Source organism: Phyllostomus hastatus, unplaced genomic scaffold, assembly GCF_019186645.2.
Source record: "Phyllostomus hastatus isolate PE091 unplaced genomic scaffold, TTU_PhHast_1.1 phas_scaffold_501, whole genome shotgun sequence".
NCBI lineage: Eukaryota > Metazoa > Chordata > Mammalia > Chiroptera > Phyllostomidae > Phyllostomus > Phyllostomus hastatus.
Window position 1 is genome coordinate 657,371 of NW_025334033.1, and position 19,522 is coordinate 676,892.

Below are 19,522 nucleotides of genomic sequence, written 5' to 3' on the forward strand. Positions count from 1 at the left end.
ACCCAGTTCAATATTTCAACTCCCCATCCCCGACACCTTTCTCTTTTCAGTCTTCCTCATTTCCCTATGATTCCCTCCACTCATTCGCCCACACTATAGGTATCTCTAGCAATAGGGACCTTCCTGAGACCTTTAGGTTCATTTTAGCCTCACTTCCCCTCAGTTCCCTGTCTGTTACTATCTGTGAAATCATGTTCTTCACATAACATGTTCTTTCCTCCCTCCTTTCATCATGGAGCAGTGTCTCTCCCTAACCTTCCCAGCCTCCGTTACTCACCGTCTTCTCCAACCTCTTTTCCACAATTCTCACCTTGGTTCACTGTAAAGTTTCACGTCACTTTCCCTGATCTATCTCCCTAGACATTCCTGCATCCTGTTCCTTCCCAAAGTTCCTCCTGATGATCCCCAAACTCTGGGATCTGCTGCTGATAAGATGGTTGAGGTGAGCCTGGCTGTAGTTGCAGAAGGTTTCAAGGCCACATCTGAATTATGTAAGATGTAACCATTGGACAAAATTGAAGAGTACATGGAACCTCTCAGTACTATTTTTGCATCTTCCTGTAAATCTATAATCATTTAAAAATAAAAGGATAAAAAAACCACATTGGACTCAGTTCTGATTTCATTCCTTTTTCCTTAGTGCACTAGAACTCCTACTGTCAAAGTTCTGGAGACCACTCACCATCTTCCTGGGCTACCCTTAGCTGTATGGGATCTTCTCTTCCACGTGAACCATGATGGAGGTGCAGTGGGGTAACATTCACTTCCAGCTGAGTGTTGAAAATGAATTCTCCCTTCCCCTAGCTCTAGAACAAACTTGTAATGAATCAGGCTAAGTTGATCCTTAACCCACCCCAGTTGGCTTTTATTTCTCCCCACAAAAAAACCTGGATTGCAATAGATGAGGAAGGTGGAGGGACAGGGGTCTGGTTGATGGTATCTGGGTCATTCTCCATCAAATTAGAAATTGCTACTCCCCTTTGGCAGGTGTGTCTACATGGGGTGAATACCAGTAGTGTGTGTGTGAATGCAAATAGCAAATACTTTTACCTTCACATCTGGTTCATTGCTTATCTCCAAATATATTCCTCAGCCCTGAGGAGAAGACTAACTTTTGATTTGGAGGTATCAGGATAAGTAGAGCAAAAGATGGAAAGCTGGAAATTCTGACATCTTGGACTTTCTCTTCTCTCCTCTCTCTCTACACCCATGAGCCCACCCATACCTTACCCTGGTTGAAGACAGAGCTCCTTAGCTGCTGCACACACAGATGTTTATTGTTCCCCAAACTCCATGGTGTTAAAGATGCAGGGTTGATGGCTGGCAGGCTAAGATGAGGCTATTCCTTATTTGCTAAACTTCTTATCATAGGTGCCAGCACCCTTGTAGGCACTCACATAGCCGGAGTTGTCGGTCATGTCTTCCCGTCCTGCGATGCCTTTGCCCTTGCCACTCTCATCAAATCGCTCCTTGTGGGTGCCAGTGTACTTGCTGGTGTCTGTCAGCCGGCTCACCCCGCCCACAGTTGTTGCTTTCTGCAATCCAGAGGATGATGGGTCTGATCCCTCTCCTTCCCCCTCCAGAGTTTTACCCCTTTTCTAAAGATGGCCTTTGATTCTTGCTCTACCTGTGGCATGGTGCTGTTTTCCCTGAACCCAGATGTGGCTGTGGGCAGTAACTGTGGCAAGAGCCATCCACCAGTGAGGGAAGAGGAGTCTAGTGTATGGGAGTGAGTGGACTGTGTGTGGATTTTTCTGCTTCCAGAGGAGTCATTTTGATGATGCTATGGCCAGGGGACTTCAATCCCAGATTTCATATGCAAATTTCTTCCTACTGGGTGGGTCCTATTTGAAACCTACCATAGTAGAAAGAACTTTTAGTAGAGAGGGGACAAATAGGGAACAGAGAGGGATAAGAGGAAGAAAGTCAGAGATCAGACCTTATATAAGAGCAGGAAGAAGACTAGGGATCATGTACCAAGTCCTCTGCACTGTGTCCACCAGGCTCTAGTTGCCTGGCTCAGATACTGGACACTTGAGAATGAGTCTAGATTTTGCTATGAAAATAGCTATGGACCTTGGGCAAGTCACTTCCTCTCTCTGGGCACAGATTTCCTTGCCTCTGAAATGGCCAGGTGGTCTCTGAAGTCTGTTTCAATACCAAGAGTGCCCCAGAGGAGTTCTGTAGTATCCCTACAGTACCTGTGTTGGCAGGCATTAGGGTCAGTGGAGGGTGGAAGAGGAGAAGAAGCAGTAGAATTTAGGGAAGTAGGGTCAAGTGTTAGGGATAAAGAATGTCACTCACAGTAACACCAGTGGTAGCTGGATCCTTGCCTTCTATGAGTTTGAAAACATTCTCCAGGGCTTCATCTGGGTTCTTACTTTTGAACCGCTTCTGGCCCAGTTCCTTCATTGCTTCCTGGAACTGCTGAAAAGTGATGGTTCGGGCATTCTTGGCCCTGGTTAGTCAGACAGAATTTCAGGAATTCTGAAACATGAATTCATTACCTACCAAGGGCCAACCCTCCCTTTACTCATACTTGGCCACTGAATGTCTTGAGGACAGAGAATAAATAGACAGTGCCAGGTACCCAGTAGGTACTCAGTAGACCCATTACAAGTGCTCTATCACATAAACCCTTCCACGTCTCACTATCTTGTTTGTTCTACTCACGACCCCTACTCTCATCTTTGGTTCCTTACTTGACTTTACTGAACACGATGTCCACATCAGTGGAGGTGACTGTCTTGCCATCCATGACACCACAGTCTTTGCACAGCTTGGAGAAATTCTTGTTGTTCATTTCAGTGCCGCTGCTTGATGATTCTCCGAAGACAGCAAACCGCTGGAATGTTTTTTCTGCTTCTGATGCCATGATCACCTGGAGGCTGGGGAGGATAGTAGAGGAGGAGGCTGAGGGGTGAGGGAGGAAAGGAAGGGAGGACTGAGGAGTAAAAAGGATGGGAGTTAAGATAAAATCTGAATCAGCAACAGCGGAAAGAAAAACTCTCCTCCCTGTTCCTCTCTCCCTTCTTTCCACCTACTGTTCCCAGCACTAGGGAAACTAGTGTGGATCCTACATTCTGAGAAATCACCACCCCCAACCATGTCCCCCCACTTTTGGTACCTGAGTGGCCAGATGGTGTCTGACCCTTCCCAGGCTTTGTATGTAAGTGTGTGTATATATGGCAGTGAGGAGACAGGCAGGGGAAGAGAGGGAAGCTTTTATGACCTCAGTAGATTTTATGACATCACCTCTAGCCCTAGCTATAATCCTAGTCTTTGGGGGAGGTGTCTTTTGGTTTCACTACCTTGCATGTTTCATTGAACAAATTGCCAACCTTCTGATCTCTCCAGGTGATCAAATTCCCCTCATCATCCCAACCCAACCTGACTTAGTCCTCTCAGTCCTGATCAAATTGCCTTATGGAAAAAAAAAATTACTCTGACCCTCAACAGAAGCTGAAGAGGGCCCGGGGAAAGGGTTAATAAAGACAAGTCACCATAAGTCTGACATTGCTCTTCTTTTTGGTTTCCAGGTCCAGGCCAGCTTGGAAGATCTCATTGGCTTTAGCAGACTAGCCTCAGTAGGAACTTTAAATGGTGTGTTGGGGCTCAACATGGAAATGGTCTTGGAGTGTAACAGATCTGGGTCGGCCAGGGTGAAATAGATCAGAGTGAGGGTGAATCTCTGACTCTGAAAAATTTTCAGGTAAGTTTCCTTGCAGTCAGGAATATTCTTCAGGGGTTCCTCTATGGCCTTTTCTTTATCTAGAAACCATATAGATGGATGAACTTCAGGAATCCTAACAAGAGCAACTAGGTTGGTGATTTCCTTCCCCTTCCTGTCTAATCAGTTACCAATTCCTATAAGTGTTTTTTCCTTGTTTTATGTATCTATTCCTTTCCATTTTTGTTACTCTCATGCATTTAAAATTTTTTTAAAATATATTTTATTGATTATTCTATTACAGTTGTCCCATCCCCCCCTTTTATTCCCCTCCACCCTGCACACCCCCTTCCACCCACACATTCCCTCCCTTTAGTTCATGTCCATGGGTCATACGAATAAGTTCTTTGGCTTCTACATTTCCTATACTATTCTTAACCTTCCCCTATTTTCTACCTACCATTTATGCTACTTATTCTTGGTACATTTCCCCCCCTCCCCCTTCCACTCTCCTGCTGATAACCCTCCACGTGATCTCCGTTTCTGTGATTTTTGTTCCTGTTCTAGTTGTTTGCTTAGTTTGTTTTAGTTTTTGGTCTTGGTGTGGTTGTTACTAACTGTGAGTTTGTTGTCATTTTACTGTTCATAGTTTTTATCTTCTTTTTCTTAGATAAGTCCCTTTAACATTTCATACAATAAGGGCTTGGTGATGATGAACTACTTTAACTCGACCTTATCTGAGAAGCACTTTATCTGCCCTTCCATTCTAAATGAAAACTTTGCTGGATAGAGTAATTTTGGATGTAGGTCCTTGCCTTTCATGACTTGGAATATTTCTTTCCAGTCCCTTCTTGACTGCAAGATGTCTTTTGAGAAATCAGCTGACAGTCTTATGGACACTCCTTTGTAGGTAACTGTCTCCTTTTCTCTTGCTGCTTTTAAGATTCTCTCCTTATCTTTAATCTTGAGTAATGTAATTATGATGTGCCTTGATGTGTGCTTCCTTGGGTCCAACTTCTCTGGGACTCTCTGAGCTTCCTGGACTTCCTAGAAGTCTATTTCCTTTGCCAGATTGGGGAAGTTCTCCTTCATTATTTGTTCAAATAAGTTTTTAATTTCTTGGTCTTCCTCTTCTCCTTCTGGTACCCCTATGATTCAGATGTTGGGACGTTTAAAGATGTCCTGGAGGTTCCTAAGCCTCTCCTCATTTTTTTTGAATTCTTGTTTCTTTATTCTGTTCTGGTTGAATGTTTCTTTCTTCCTTGTGGTCCACACCATTGGCTTGAGTCCTGATTTCCTTCCTGTCATTATTGGTTTCCTGTGCATTTTCCTTTATTTCATTTTTCATAGCCTTCATTTTCTCATCTAATTTGTGACCATATTCAACCAATTCTGTGAGCATCCTGATCACCAGTGTTTTGAACTGTGCATTTGATAGGTTGGCTATCTCTTCGTCGCTTAGTTGTATTTCTCTGGAGCTTTGATATGTTCTTTCATTTGGCCCATTTTTTTTTTTTTGTCTCAGCCCACCTGTTACATATAAGAGGCAGAGCCTTAGGTATTTGCCAGGGTGGTGCAACCCCCTTGGCTGTGTTGTGGTGCTGAATGTGGGGAAGGGGTCCGAGAAGAAACAATGCTGCTTGCTCCACTCTCTGCTGATTTTCAGTCACTTCCCCCACTACCTGCAAGCAAATTGGGCCGTTCTGGTGCTGATTCCAGGGTGGATGGGCCTGTGTATGTTCTAAGACCCTGTGGGTCTCTACAACAAACTCTCCTGTGAGGCTGGGAGTTTCTCCCCCTGCAGCCTCAACCCCCAAAGATGTTTTCAATCAGAGGTTTGAGGCATTATTTCCTTGCACTGTAACTCTGGGTGGTCTGTCTTGCTCCCCAGTTGTTCCTCCTGGTTTATCTGCATGCGAATGTGGGACCTGTCCAGTCCACAATCTGCTGCCTTGTCAGGTCTGCCAGCTGCAGCCTTGCCCACCCCAGTCCTCCAGCTGCTGCCTTGCTGTGAGTTCTACCTGCCTGGCTGCCCATCTCCGCCCATCCTACTAGTCTGGATGAATGTTTCTTCTTTAACTCCTTGGTTGTCCAGCTTCTATACAGTTCGATTTTCTATCAGTTCTGGTTGTTCTTTGTTTTAAAATTTGTTGTTGTCCTTCTTTTGGTTGTGTGAGGAGGCATAGTGTGTCTACCTATGCCTCTATCTTAGCCAGAAGTCTACTGTCACACTTCTTGAAGTCCTTTCCATCTCATATCTAGTTGAGTACCCTGGCTTCTTTTTTGTTTTTATTTATTTTAAAATAGATTTTAGAGAGAGGATGGGAGAGGGGGAGAAAGGGGGAGGGGGAGAGAGAAAGAAACATTAATTTGTTTTTCTACTTATTTACTTATTCATTAGTTGATTCTTGTATGTGCTCTGACCAGGGATCGAACCCGAAACATTGGTGTATCAGGAGGGTACTCTAACCCACTGAGCTACATAGCCATACTTTGGCTTCTAAATGATCACTTTCCTAGATTGAATGCTTTACCCCCATCTACCCCATAATTCATCACTATTATCCACCCCCCATCAGATTAATTTTCACAAAACTATTTTTTATCCATTACTCCTGCTCAAGAACATTCTATGGAGCTTTAGTGCCAAACTGCTTTGCCTGTCATTCAAGGACATTCATACTCATCCCCAATCTACCCTACCAAAAGTCACCCACCTCTCATCAGCATTATTCTTCATCTGGCCTAATCACTATATGCTTGAGGGGACGCTATCTCATAGTGGAAAAAGCATATCTTTAGAGAGTAGAATGAACCTGGGTGAGCATTTAAGTCTTAGATATATCATTTACTAGCTGGTTGGCCTTGGGCAAATCACTAGACATCTCTGAGCTTCAGTTTCCTCTTCTGTACAATAAGGACAGCAATACATACCCTACAGCATAGGGGGATAATATATGAGAAGTTTCTTGTAAAAGGTAGCCATTATTCCATTCTTTGAAATAATGTGTGAATTTCTGCCCTCAAACTTTCTCCCATGCTCCCTCCTTCTTGGTTGAATGCTCCTCTCTCCTACCAAATACTTCATGGTTGCACTCCTCATAGGGTGCTTCACCCTAGGAACAAAACCCTTTTCCTCCTTTGTATTGTACAAAGACAGTATTTCCTAACCTGCTGACCTACAGCCTCCTGGGGTGAGGATTTCTGAATTATTGCAAAGGCCCCCAGAGTCTGTATGTACACAGATTTATTATCAACTGGATAAATAATAGGCTTTACACATGTAGGTATTGCTATATACATAGATGCTGTGATGATCAGAATACCGTACAAACTTGAAAGTACTGCTGAATTCATGGTTTGTCTCCATCGGGATACTACACCCATCATGTGGGAATGGACATCTCTGACCTCCCACTGGAGAAGGATGGGAAACTATTGCCATAGGACTTATTGTTTAAACAATTTTATATTAAAAAAAACTTCTTCTATTTTTATACCTTCTCTCAGCTATTCCATCATAGACTTCTAGAGAGTGTTATGACTAGACTTCACACTTTGAATTCCATCTACACAGTGACTGCACAAAGCAGGTACTTAAAAGGGTTACTTCGTTGATGTTCAGTTTGAAGCTGTTCTGGCCCAAGAGAAGGAAGTTAGAGTAGTTATCCTTGTTGGGCCACTTACACCAAGGATGGGCTGGGACCTGCCCCGACAGAGAGGAACCCTATATTAGGGCAGAAGCAGCGTCATTTTTGTCTGTAGCAGGCTGAGACCCCTAGGCCTAGGAAGTAAACGGGCTCCCAGTGGAAATTTCCCACCTCCTGCCCCACCCTCCACACTCCTGCTAGGCCCCTTATCAAGTTCCCCCTGAGTCATCCCGACCTAGAGACCGATTTAGATGCTGGAACCTCCAGGTCCTTCCCTCCCCCACTCCAAGTAAGACTACTTTAGACACATAAAAGAAGGCAGCAAGCACAAGTTCATATTCAGACTTTCTTTCTCCCCCATTCGTAGGAGGGCTGGTGAGATCCCTATCCTGCCGTATGCATCTTTGCGTATGATCCTAATTCCAGCAGGTTTTCCTTGTCCAGGAGAGCGTTAAACTGACATCCAGAGGGGACAGGGGACTAGGCAGGGAGCCAGAGTGCCCAGCTTCTGTGCCAGTTTCTGGGGATATAGTTCTGAAGCGAGTGGAGGAAGGGAATAGAGGAAAACTTGGGTGCTTCAACTAGTTGAGTGTAGGGGGATCCTTTCGATTTTGGGTTGTTGAAAGCTGGGTTTTATTCTGACCAGCTCTCCTCCTCTGGGTCACCTCCGCCCTCTTGGCCCCTCTTTTTTTCCAATAAACCCTGCCAAGTCGGGATGAAAGGGGCATTGATGGTCCTTGGGTGGGAGGGGTGTTGTGGGTGGTGAGGGGGGTTGTGGGGGGTAGTTCCCAGGCAAGAGGGGGTAGGGCAATTTGGGGGTCCTGGGGCAGCAGTCTATGCTGGTGTTGCAGTTGGCAGCTTCAGTTCCATTGGTTATTGTTCCCAACTGGCCTGGTGCCCAGCCCCCGAAATGGCAACTCAGGAGCCAAGCTGGAGGAAAGGATGGGGTGGGGACCCTGGGAGGAGGGGCGCTAACAGAGAGGCAGGTGGGAAGAAATTCAATCAGGTTTCCTTTTTCCTAAGACACCTTTGAATTTCCTTAGCCACATAACTATCTCAAGACGGGTTGCCTTCCTCTTAGGAGGCCTGGGAGGGTGCATCTAAGTGTGGGGAAGCCTGGGCAAGTGAGGAGTCTAGAACAGCAAAACCACCCAAGCCCTGAGGGAGAAGCAGCGGTCCCTGAGAAACCGTCGCCTGGGCATTGCGGTTCAGCCAGACCGAGCTGGTCTCACCCTTCTCTGCGCCGGACTAGGAGGGGTTAGCACCGAAGCCACAGGGTCTCTTGGGCCCCAGCCGGGGACACTGCGTCCTCCCCAAGCCCCCACTCCACCCTCGCAGAGTTAACTCCGCCTCCGCGCTTGTTTACCCAAGAGTCAGAGCCCCTGGGGGGTCCCTAGCCCCTCCTCCACCCCTCCTTAGGGCCTTGACCTGGGAGTCCCCGTTGGGCCATCCTCTTCCCCCACCCTCCTGCGATCTCCCTCTATTTATAGTGGCCCCCGCATCCCCCCCCCTCCAGTCTTGTTTTCCAACTTCTCAGGGAGCAGCCGGACAGCAGGCAACGGACGCAGCAGAGAGAGGAGGTACCAGGACCCTAGGCGCCCCGGAGTTGGAACCTCAGCGCCCTCGACGCCCCCTCCCTCAGTCGGTGCCGGCACACCTGCCCCTCCCAACGGGCGAGACCCCTGCCTCTTCAGCGGTGGTCCCCGCCCACCTCCTCCTTCCTGAACCAGGCTCTTTTTCATGGCGGGCGGAATCGAAATCGTGGGGTGTCAGCACCCTGGGTTCATCTCCCCTACCCACCCCCACCACTGAGTCTAAGGGTGAAAGACAGAGCCACAGTGCGCTAGGCAAATCCATGTCACGGGTGAGGGCGGTGTTGTGGGCTGGAGTGGGGATCCCCTGCAGGACTAAAGGATCCCCACACACCCCACAACCGCCCTCACCCGTGGGGGGGCTATTGTAGGGAGCGCGAACGAAGCACGGAAGCACCTTTGCTTTCCTTAGACTTCCCCTTTGGCCCCCTGAACTGCCCTTCCCTAGCAGCAAACAGCTTGGGGCGGGGTAAGGGGGGGCGTGTTTACTGGGGGTCTGGGGCGGATCTGCGGGGAGTTGTCGGCCCGTGGGCGGGCTGGGGCGGGCCGGGGGCGGGTCTGTGGGGAGCCTGAGCCCAAGCGGGCTGCAGAGTCAAAGGCAAGTGAAGGTGGAAGCGGCTGCAGCGGCAGCAGGTAGGGGGAGGGGTAGGCGAGGGGCCGGAGGGCCTGGCTGGGGCCTGCGGGTCGGTGGGAGGCTAGAGCTCTCCCTGGAACCAACCGTTTGCATCGGGAAGGGGTCCTCAAGAGGGGCAGTGCTGGGCTGCTGTGCACAAAGGCGGTGGGCTCGGCGAGCGGCGGGGCGTGTTTGGGACGTGCGCGAGGTTGTGTCCAGGATCCAGGGCGTTCTGTGCCCTCCTCAAGAGGGTATCGTTTCCCACGAGTTCGGGCAGCGTAGGGACTCGGAGGAACAGGTCCCGGGTGCTGGGCCCGGTCAATCCCATCCTTCCAGCTGGCGCTCGGCCCTTTTGGGTCGTCCGTCGGGGGAGGCTGGGAGGAGATTGTGGGATCACCCTCCTCGCCTTTTTCCACTCACGGGACCCACACCGGGGCTGGATGGAGGAGAGAAGCAAAGGCACGAGGCTTTTTAAGTTTTTTTATATATTTTTTTTTAATGGCGGAAGGAAACAGTCATGCTCTGCTACCCTCATATCATTCGAGAGCTGTCAAAAATCTTGGGGATCCCTTAGTCCCCACTTCTAGTTTGCAAATAGGAAATTGAGGCCAGTAGTACTGATTGGGCCAAGGTCACACCAGTAGCGGCAGAGCCGGGACTAGAATACGGAGGTTCTGAGCCATGCAGCGCTCTTTCCTCCACATCAGCACTTCCCTGTCTCCTCCCCCCTAGCCTGGACTAATACTTGCTCTCTGTTTGCCCTGCTGGCCCCTCCAACCGGTATTGACTGAGGTTGAAACCTAGAGAAGACATGTTCACTGGACTCCGGGGTACAGGTTAGGGAGGGTTGGTGACCCAGGTAATCTAGGTCTTGGCTGAGGTTTTATGTCCCTAAAAGACCAGGGTCTGCCTCTCGCCCATGTCATTCACCTCATTGCCTTGTTTTCTCAGACCCCAGAGCCAGGAGTACTGAGAACCCTGACCCCTAACCCCACTGCATCCAGCCAATAGGAGCCCAGTAAGTGACCCCACCCCCAGGCTGCAGGCTTTTTACTGTGCAGGTCTACAGGAGTGCTTTGCTCCACACTAGCCCCACTAATATTGAATGTATGCTCATTTATATACAGTAGGGAGGGAGGGAGGGAGAACCTTGGGAGCAAGGGAGACATTGGGTCAATTGGATACAGATGTCCCTTGTCCCCCTTTTCTTGTTTCCCCCCTCCCCCTCTTGGCCATGTTACTCAGGTCATTTTTAGCCCCTTTCCTTTTTAGCTGCTGACATTGGGGCTTTAGTTGAAGGTCACAGTCAGTTGTGAACTCTTTCTACCTGTCCCTTAGTGTCTTTGGAGTACCCAGTCACTAAGCCACTAGCTTCACCGACTACCTAACTGGGAGTGTGGGTGGTCCCTAAATATAGCCTGGGAAACCTGAGCTGCAGGGCTGCCTCACCCTGGTATTTCCATCCAGGATAGGGGAGTTGGGTATGGAGGTGTGGGTGTTGAGGGGGGCAATGGGGATGGCCAGTGAAGAGAAGTGCTGTCCTGGTTCCTTATATATAACCTTCCCCCCACTGGCGTGGACATGGAGCTGGGGCAGGAAAGGCTGTCTGTGTCCTAGTCATCTTAAGCTCCAGGGGCCCCCTGCACCTTGCATTACCCTGTTCTGAGGGAGGAAGAAGGTATTCGAGGAGATGTGGGGGTGTGGAGGCAACCTCCCCAGTCGTGGTGTTTCCTCACCCTGCCAGGCCACCATGGCGGAGCTGCAGGAGGTGCAGATCACCGAGGAGAAACCGCTGTTGCCGGGGCAGACACCTGAGGTGGCCAAGGTTATTAGAGACCCTCTGACTCCCAGGCCCAAATTCTAGATATCCAAGCATCCCCCTCATGTCCTGCCTTTCCAAATTATAGTCTCATTCTAATCCACACTCCTACTTTCTCTATTTCTCCCCATGTTTCTCTCCACATATACCCCAGTTGGGAGTCCAGGCTTTTGTCATGTCACTATACTAATCTTAATCCTCTCCATGTCTCTTTTTGTCATTTCTTTCCGTCTTTCATCTCTTAACCTACCTCTCTTTATCTGTGTCTGTCTTTCCATCTGTCTCTCCACTCTACGTGGCTGTGTGTCTCTGTGTGGGTCTGTCTGTGTGTCTCTCTCCAGGAGGCTGAGTTAGCTGCCCGAATCCTCCTGGACCGGGGACAGGTAACAGCTTGGGGCAGTCAGGGGGTGGGAGGCGAGAAGGGGCATCCCCCCCAGCCCCCCACCCCATGGTAAAAGAGGACCTCCTACCTGGCTCTCCTCTGCTCCTTTTCCTTCTATTCCAGTCCTTGCCCATCCCCATCTCTGCCTTTTCCTTCCCTTCTCCCTTCTCAGGTTTTCTTGGTGCTCTCCAATCTTTCATTATTCTTTTCTACCCTCAAAATCATCTCCACTATAAATTTAATTTACCTAAATTAAATTTTTTCTGATTGTATTTGTAATACTTTGTTTCCTTCTCCTCTATCTGAACCTCCCCCATTTAACTCCTGGCCTTTGCGGAGGTCCTTCTTCTGCTTCTTTTCCTCTCAGCCTAACTCCTACCTGATGATGACCTGTTTTCCTGCAGACTCACTCTGTGGAGACACCTTATGGCTCTGTCACTTTTACTGTCTATGGCACCCCCAAACCCAAACGCCCAGCGATACTCACCTACCATGATGTGGGACTCAACTGTAAGGACCTTCACTTCTCCTTTCACTCCTTTCTGGGAAGAGTTGGGGTGGAGGGTGGGGGTCCCTGTGGCATGTAAAACCACAGTGTAAAGGGGAAGGGTCCTCGTGGGCAGGAATGGAGCCATGTGATGTGTCAAGACGTTCTCTCCTACTCTGACTGTGGCATGAAAGAGGGTGGGTTTTCACTTGGGGACACTCTTCCCTGTCTGATTCTATTGTTTGGGTGATGGGAATTCTCTTTAGATAAATCTTGCTTCCAGCCGCTGTTTCAATTCGGGGATATGCAGGAAATCATTCAGAACTTCGTGCGGGTTCATGTGGATGCCCCTGGGATGGAAGAGGGGGCTCCTGTGTTCCCTCTGGGGTGAGAATTAGCTCCCTCCCTCATCATCAGATTGTGAGGCATATGGCAGGTGTGGGGGAGATTGAACCAGGGGAGGAGGAAAGGGAGGACAGTGGTGATTCTAGGAAAGGATGAGTAGGACACCCTGAGGTGGGGGATGTGGGGGCCATTGGGGCAGGTTGGTATTTTCCTTAATATTCCCCTCTTCCCCAGATATCAGTACCCATCTCTGGACCAGCTTGCGGACATGATCCCTTGCATCCTGCAGTACTTAAAGTGAGAAGCCTGGGGATCCCTCCAAACCAGATTTCTCTTTCAAGTACAAGGGCCATTAGAACTCCTATGTCCACCATGGTTCCTGGATGAGTTTTGGTTTCTGGTGTAGATATATCCTTTTTTCCTCCCTGTTCCCAGCCTGATTGTTGAGGGGGAGGGGTGGGTTTGGAAAACTGACGTGAGCCAGTTGAGTAGCCCTAACGGATGGAGGAAAGAAAAGGGAAGGGGCTGTGTGAGGCCCTGCCTCAGGCTGAGGAGGGATCAGAAAGCTAGATAGGAAGAGGAGGGGGTGACATAATCCCTGAGGAACCAGATAGACCTGTCTCTGTTCCTCTGTTCCTCCCACTCCCCCTCCTCTGTATACACATCTGGGAACTGGGAGCTCTGTGTGTAAGGAAGAGTTGGAGGAGAAAGCCAGGTGAGGCCTCCTTGGTATGCACTCCTGGGCTATGTCCTTGTCTTGGCTCTTCATGGACACCAAGGCCCCCAAACAGCTCTGGTGCACATCTTTGTCTCTCTTTAAACCCACTCTTGCTGTTCACTGAAGCTGGTTTTTTGTTTTGTTTTTTTAACATCTTGCTTCAAATTTCCTCCTCCTCAGTTCCTGTAGAGGAAGTAGGAATTAAAAGAGAACAAGTTGAACGAGCTTCTGAAAATTGAGAATGGACAAAGAGCTGCCTAAGAAAATAGTGTCTGGCTGTTTGGTGGATGGGTGTTTCTTTTCTAGATACTAGCTCTTCAAGAGGGAGCTGGGCAAAGACTTCAGGGACCTACACTGACTACCAGTGTCAGTTTTTAGCTTCTTGGCAGGTCCCTTCTGTCTTTTGTGCCCATGGCCTTAGGAAGAAGGGTAAGGAGTTTAGCGATCCAAAGTTTTGTACACCAAGTAGACATATATCTTCTTTTCACAGTTTCTCCACAATAATTGGAATTGGTGTTGGAGCTGGAGCCTACATCTTGTCTCGATATGCTGTAAGAATTAACCCCACCCCCGCCCCAGTGAGGGAATGGCAGGTCCAAGGCCCATGGAAGGCTGATTAAGAGGGTATTGTTTGCTAGTGTGTATTTGGCAGGAGGACATGGGTCTGAGGGTGGGGGAGGGAGGTCCCATGGGAGCCTAAGAGTGACTAGAACTTAGTGGGGAAGAGATAAGGGCATGTCCTGCCTCTGATTTCCCTTCTTTCTGCTGCCCTTCAGCTTAACCACCAAGACACAGTTGAGGGTCTTGTCCTCATCAACATCGATCCCAATGCCAAGGGTTGGATGGACTGGGCAGCGCACAAGGTTTGAAGGGGTCTGTGAACTGAGATCTAGGGTGGGGACTCGACCCTAGCATGGGTCTGGTGAGGCTCTACCAGTATAACTGATTGGCTTGTGACCTTCAAGGAGGGGTACATAGAGCAGGAAAGCAGCTCTGTCACTTGCCTAGGTCTCCTTCCCGCAATGTTCTGAGCTCTCTCACCTGCTCTTTCCTCATAGCTAACAGGCCTCACCTCTTCCATTTCGGAGATGATACTTGGACATCTCTTCAGCCAGGTAAGTGGTTGTGGAAGATAGAGGAGAAAGAGAGGACCAGCAGGGGCTTGAATGCTTGGGGTGACTTCCTTAGCTAGGACAGGAACTGGGAAGGGAAGAAAGCTTGCCATTCTGCATCTAGTAACTGTTGGCTTCTCTTCCTAACCCTAACCTTTCTCCCTTTTCTTTCCTTCAGGAAGAGCTGTCTGGAAATTCCGAATTGATACAAAAGTATAGAAACATCATTACACATGCACCCAACCTGGACAACATTGAACTGTATTGGAACAGCTATAACAAGTGAGTGGCAGTGTTTGTGTGCGTGTCCCTGCATGCATATGAAAGTAATTTAGAGGCAGTGACTGGGGTTGGGGGAGGCAGAGAGGTGAGGGAAGTCCAGAGTGTGTACCGTGTGCAAGGAGGGCAGGACTTGGTGTGCCGCTGGGGCAGCTGCAACATGGACCCAGTGGGCAGGCTGTCTGTCCCCCTTTCTCCTGTTGACTTCTTTTGAAATGTTGGATTCCCAGAAGTAAGATGATGATCTGTCCTTGTGCCTTTCCTCCTCATTCACTACCCTCTGACCAGGGACCTGGGGGCACAGTGGCTGTAGGGATTGTGCTTGAGGCCTGCCTACCACCTTCCCCTTTGGTTCCCACTTTCAATCACCAATATTTGACTATAGTTATTGGGAGAAAGACAGCTTCCTTATAGGAGACATACCTTATATCTGGATGGATGGTATTCCTGTCTGAAATTCCTACTCCTTTTTTAACCCCTCTCTAGCCGCCGAGACCTGAACTTTGAGCGTGGAGGTGATATCACCCTCAAGTAAGACTTTAAGAGATACAGCTTTGTCTCTTTCCCTGAATCTTCCCTTGGTGCTTATATCCTTTAGGAGGAGGGTCTTTTGCCAGGGAATTTTCTTGTTACCTTCCATCCCATCCCATTTAGCAAATTACTGCCCTCTAGGTCTTCCATGTTTAAATCCTCTTGGTGGGGTTGGTGGGATTCAGAAAGCTGTTTCTTCTTTGGAGTCCAACATTTTCCAGCTGCTTTCTGGGAAGAGGTGGGTGAGTGAGTGCCAGGGGCTCACCACCTCCTCCCTGACACTGTGCCTCTAGGTGCCCTGTGATGCTGGTGGTAGGAGACCAAGCACCCCATGAAGATGCAGTGGTCAGTAGGGAATTGGGGGCTCGCTGAGAAAGGGTTGGAGTCCTAGGGTGTTGGTTAGAGGGGTCTCTTGCCAGGAGGCAAGCTCCTTTTGGGACATAGAGAGCAAGTATGGTACAGATTCCTTTTAAGAAGGAAATGGGTAGGGGTTGATAAGAATGGAACTGGGGACTGGGTCCCTGGGTCCCTTGGATAAGAGGGGCTACAGGGAATGTGATGTCACTCATTCAGCCTTCTATTTGCTGCAGGTGGAATGTAATTCAAAACTGGACCCCACCCAGACCTCTTTCCTCAAGGTCAGTAACCCTGCTCCATGCCGTGCCTGATTCCTGGCCCTGTGTCCAGAACCATAGATTCTGAATCCTAGATTCAGCTTCTAGGCCTCCAGGGTCCTGCTTGGGAACAAGTGGGGTAGATGAAATAAAACAAACAAGTAATTAAAAACCCTAAGGGCCTGTGTGGGGAAGCAGAGAGGAGTTACCCTTTTCTACCTCCTGGCTGGCTCACTTTATTCACGTGTGTATCATTTTTCTGGGGGGCTTTCTTTTGAATAGATGGCCGACTCTGGAGGTCAGCCCCAGCTGACTCAGGTGAGGCCCCGCTGCCATCTGGGGATGGGATATTAGTGTTACTGAACTATATACCTTTTGCCATACATTCCATCCCCATCCTGCCACACAGCCTTGGGCTCCTCATTGTCTCCCTCTCGTCTTACTTCCCCAGCCAGGCAAGCTGACAGAGGCCTTCAAGTACTTCCTGCAGGGCATGGGCTACAGTGAGTATGGGGGTCAGAGGCTATCATGAGGACAAGGGATTGCTGCAAGGATGAGGGATGGTCAGTAAGGGGAGAAACCATTTTAGGCTAATTCCTGGACTTACTACTATCTGTCAAATAGAGCTCACGGACCACCCCCCAGCCCCATTTGTAACTCTTGCACCCCACTTGAGTTGCCAGCCTCTTTTCTCCACCTCCTCTCTGACTGCCTGCATATCCTCCTGTCTCCACAGTGGCCTCATCCTGCATGACTCGCCTATCTCGGTCTCGCACAGCCTCCCTGACCAGTGCAGCATCTATTGATGGCAGCCGGTCTCGCTCTCGAACCCTATCACAGAGCAGCGAGTCTGGGACTCTCCCTTCAGGGCCCCCAGGGCACACCATGGAGGTCTCCTGTTGAATGGCCCATGTTGCCCTGGTGTGGGACCCAGCCCCCACCTCCCCCAGCACTAACCTGGGAGGTGGATAGGGCATTGGGCCAGAGTGAGCAAGGGAAGATGGGCAGATCATGTGGAAATATGACCTTGATCTTTGATTGCTACCCTAACCTTGACCTCTAACTTGTGATTCCCCTCAGCTCCTGGGAGAGCTGTCCTAATATCTCTTAGGGACCCAGAGCCCTCAATGAGAGCTATCCCCTCCCTCATTCTGGTGTTAAGGTGGAGAGGGGATGAATCTCCTCTCCTTAATCTAGGTGTCCATAGATGAGGGATAAGGGTTGTTGTAGTTGTCCATGGTGCCTACCCCAGATTGTCCCTACTCATCCCGTTGCGAGGGTAAGGGACTTGGTGCTGGGTCTCCATTCACCAAAGTGGATATGGCTTCTCATTAACCCTTCAGATTTCTGAAGGATATGGGCCTAAATGAATGTGTCAGGGAGGCTTGCTGGTGGGTTAGTAGTCCTCAGGATGTGATAGAAATATCCAGGGTGTGAATGGAAGTTGGACTGGGAGGTGGTAGGCAATGAACAGGTTTGAGGGAAGTATTGGAGCTGGGGCAATGGGAAGGGGCCTGGGGCCATTGGCTGCACTAACTTTGGTAGCTGTCTAGACAGTGTGTGTCTAGAGTGGGGGGGTGGAGGGGGCCAAGCTGGGGCAAGGCTGCTTGGGGCTTGGCATACGGGTGGGAAGGGCTACCTGGGGCTCTGACCAGAGTGTGTTATGGGTGGAGGGTGCTCTTCTGTCTCCCACAGCTTCTGCTGTAACAATAAACTGTAGAGGAATCTGAGCACCGTTTTTATTCTTTGTCTCGGTGTGCCTGCATCCTGCCCCTTTCCTACCTTCTCCGGGCCCAGCTCTCAGTCTCTTCTCCTAGTGACATAACCACGGGAGGGGCTAGTATAGCACAGACATTTCACAAAATGTGACTTCATAGTCATTGGCCATGTTCAGTAGAATGGTATTGTCCTTGATATCGATAGTATCTTCATGTCTTGTGAGAGGCGCTACCTAGAAGACTTCCATATCAGTTACTGAGAAGCACCATAGGATTTCAGAGATGTCACCAATATGATCTTAAAGAAGGAAGGACAGAAAGCTGACTGAAGTGTCCAAGGACATCTTTTGACCACCTTTGTGCAGGATCCTCTGGGAGGTCACCTAGATTCCATTTTAGGTGGTTCAATAAATCAGCAGGCCACGCCTCATGCAGTTTCTAGAGGGCTTGTTGGGTCTCCAGTGGATCCCAGTCTGAAGGCTCCTTCAGGTGAGCCACAGCAACCAGGGCTTCCCCTCAGGAATTCCTCCTCCCATACCAATCCAAGAATCTGGGAGTTAATTAGACTATGTGTATGGTTCTCTGAGAAGGCTCTCAACAAGTATCAACAATAATCATGAAGAAAACTTCAGATATTGTGGCCATTGCAGGCTGATTCTTGGGCTCTTGAGGCACAAGAAGGGAAAAGGAGAAGGCAGTTTATAGTACCATTGGCCAGAATACTGTGGATGGAATGTTACACGGTCATTTGCCAGATTATAGAAACCCACAGGCAATTATACGTCTCCTCTGAAACTGAGCTGACGACTAATGCAGCCTGACGTCTAGTGCTGATGTGCTGACGTGGAAGCAGGGCATGGAACATGCTCTTGGTTCTTGAGCATTTCATCACTCTCATAGGACCAAGTCTATTTTAAATGCGGCAGGCCAGGTTCAGAAGGGGTGAGGGCATTGGGTGACCACACATAGGGCAGGTAGCAGGTGCTTAATGTGGCAAAATTGGAATCATTGGCCCAGCTAGCTTCTAGGTAAACAAAACACGAAGAAAAGGCAGAGAACTCCAAACAGCATCAGCCACGACTGCCGATAGCTGCTGCTGGGCATTATGGAAGAAGGGAAGATGGGTCTTCTCAGCACATTAAACTGCATAGATAACACTGTTGTGTTAGCAGAATAATCTTCAGAAGGAGAAAAGCTCATTCCTGTGAACCTATGTGGGTGGGTGTGAATGTGGCTGCCATGGGGACAGTGTGAAATGGGTGACCATGTGTGTCTCTGCTGTAGGTGTCTCTGTACACAAAACCCAAGAGTTAGGAAGAGGGAGAGATGCTCTCTGCTGGGAGCAAGGGAGAGGGGTTTGCTGTCCTTGACTGACCTCTCTACTTCTTGGTCCCAGACATTGCAGGCGAGTCCATGGGGACGCAGTGCCCCCCTGTGGTTGGCATGGTTCTTCCTAACTTTCCCCAGTTCCCAGTTCCCTTCCTCAGTCTCCCATTGTTCTTGGCGATTCTACTTCAGGGAGATAGGGAGGGCCTGACAACCACAATTGCAGCTCCTGCCCATTCTCAAGATCAGAGCTCAGAGGCTCAGAGAAGAGGAGGGGTGACTTCACAGAAGCTGAACCACAAACTCTCTACTTTTCATTTTTGCTTCAGCTTAGGACTCCTGTTTCTCCCTTCCTCTCATTCTCAAGGAATGCATTTCCCTGACTTTAGGGGCATTAGTGCAAGATGGCTAAGAGAGAGTCAATGGGAAGGAGAATAAAACAGAAGAATACAGTGATGAGAGCCTTGAGGTGTCAGCTTGAAAACTGTGGAACTTATCAAGAGATGTTAAAGCGCAATTCTCTGAAGGTACCCAAACAGTGAAACTGTGGCAGGCGGGATGGATGTGAAGCTTTAGAGCACTTCTTGCCCAGCTGCTGCAGGCTGGCTGTGCTCCTCTACCAAAGGCTGCAGCTCTCAGTGGATGGCTCTCTGGAGTTTCTGTAAC

The 19,522-nt window shown here is 49.1% G+C and overlaps 2 protein-coding genes across 7 annotated transcripts; one reads left to right on the top strand and one right to left on the bottom strand.

The window, feature by feature from the left end:
* Positions 1 to 1,346: 1,346 nt before the first annotated feature.
* Positions 1,347 to 2,875, bottom strand: TPPP2 (tubulin polymerization promoting protein family member 2). The gene is made up of 3 exons (XM_045823362.1): positions 2,703 to 2,875; positions 2,305 to 2,458; positions 1,347 to 1,535 (listed from the first exon to the last, which is right to left on the bottom strand). The coding sequence occupies exons 1-3, from the start codon at positions 2,873 to 2,875 to the stop codon at positions 1,347 to 1,349; spliced, it is 516 nt and encodes a 171-aa protein (XP_045679318.1).
* A 5,938-nt stretch (positions 2,876 to 8,813) lies between these two features.
* NDRG2 (NDRG family member 2) lies at positions 8,814 to 17,542 on the top strand. Of its 6 annotated transcripts, none has more exons than XM_045822454.1 (17): positions 8,814 to 8,900; positions 10,477 to 10,543; positions 11,270 to 11,350; positions 11,686 to 11,727; positions 12,131 to 12,236; positions 12,480 to 12,600; positions 12,793 to 12,855; positions 13,767 to 13,827; positions 14,053 to 14,139; positions 14,335 to 14,391; positions 14,567 to 14,670; positions 15,154 to 15,198; positions 15,492 to 15,543; positions 15,789 to 15,836; positions 16,095 to 16,130; positions 16,264 to 16,315; positions 16,549 to 17,542. In XM_045822454.1, the coding sequence occupies exons 3-17, from the start codon at positions 11,276 to 11,278 to the stop codon at positions 16,713 to 16,715; spliced, it is 1,116 nt and encodes a 371-aa protein (XP_045678410.1). In that variant the 5' UTR covers positions 8,814 to 8,900; positions 10,477 to 10,543; positions 11,270 to 11,275; the 3' UTR covers positions 16,716 to 17,542. The 6 variants fall into 6 exon arrangements, with proteins under 6 accessions (XP_045678410.1, XP_045678409.1, XP_045678412.1 ...); XM_045822453.1 differs by lacking the exon at positions 8,814 to 8,900 and adding an exon at positions 9,444 to 9,545; XM_045822456.1 differs by lacking the exons at positions 8,814 to 8,900; positions 11,686 to 11,727 and adding an exon at positions 9,444 to 9,545.
* Positions 17,543 to 19,522: the final 1,980 nt, after the last annotated feature.

What these genes read in the sequence shown, in the direction of transcription:
- NDRG2 (XM_045822454.1), top strand. Translation starts at nt 11,276, where the DNA reads ATGGCGGAGCTGCAGGAGGTGCAGATCACCGAGGAGAAACCGCTGTTG. An exon ending in AGACACCTGAGGTGGCCAAG is followed by an intron (nt 11,351 to 11,685) that starts GTTATTAGAGAC and finishes GTCTCTCTCCAG; the next exon opens with GAGGCTGAGTTAGCTGCCCG. An exon ending in ACATCTTGTCTCGATATGCT is followed by an intron (nt 13,828 to 14,052) that starts GTAAGAATTAAC and finishes GCTGCCCTTCAG; the next exon opens with CTTAACCACCAAGACACAGT.
- TPPP2 (XM_045823362.1), bottom strand. Translation starts at nt 2,875, where the DNA reads ATGGCATCAGAAGCAGAAAAAACATTCCAGCGGTTTGCTGTCTTCGGA. An exon ending in ATCGTGTTCAGTAAAGTCAA is followed by an intron (nt 2,459 to 2,702) that starts GTAAGGAACCAA and finishes CTGACTAACCAG; the next exon opens with GGCCAAGAATGCCCGAACCA. An exon ending in CAGCTACCACTGGTGTTACT is followed by an intron (nt 1,536 to 2,304) that starts GTGAGTGACATT and finishes TCTGGATTGCAG; the next exon opens with AAAGCAACAACTGTGGGCGG.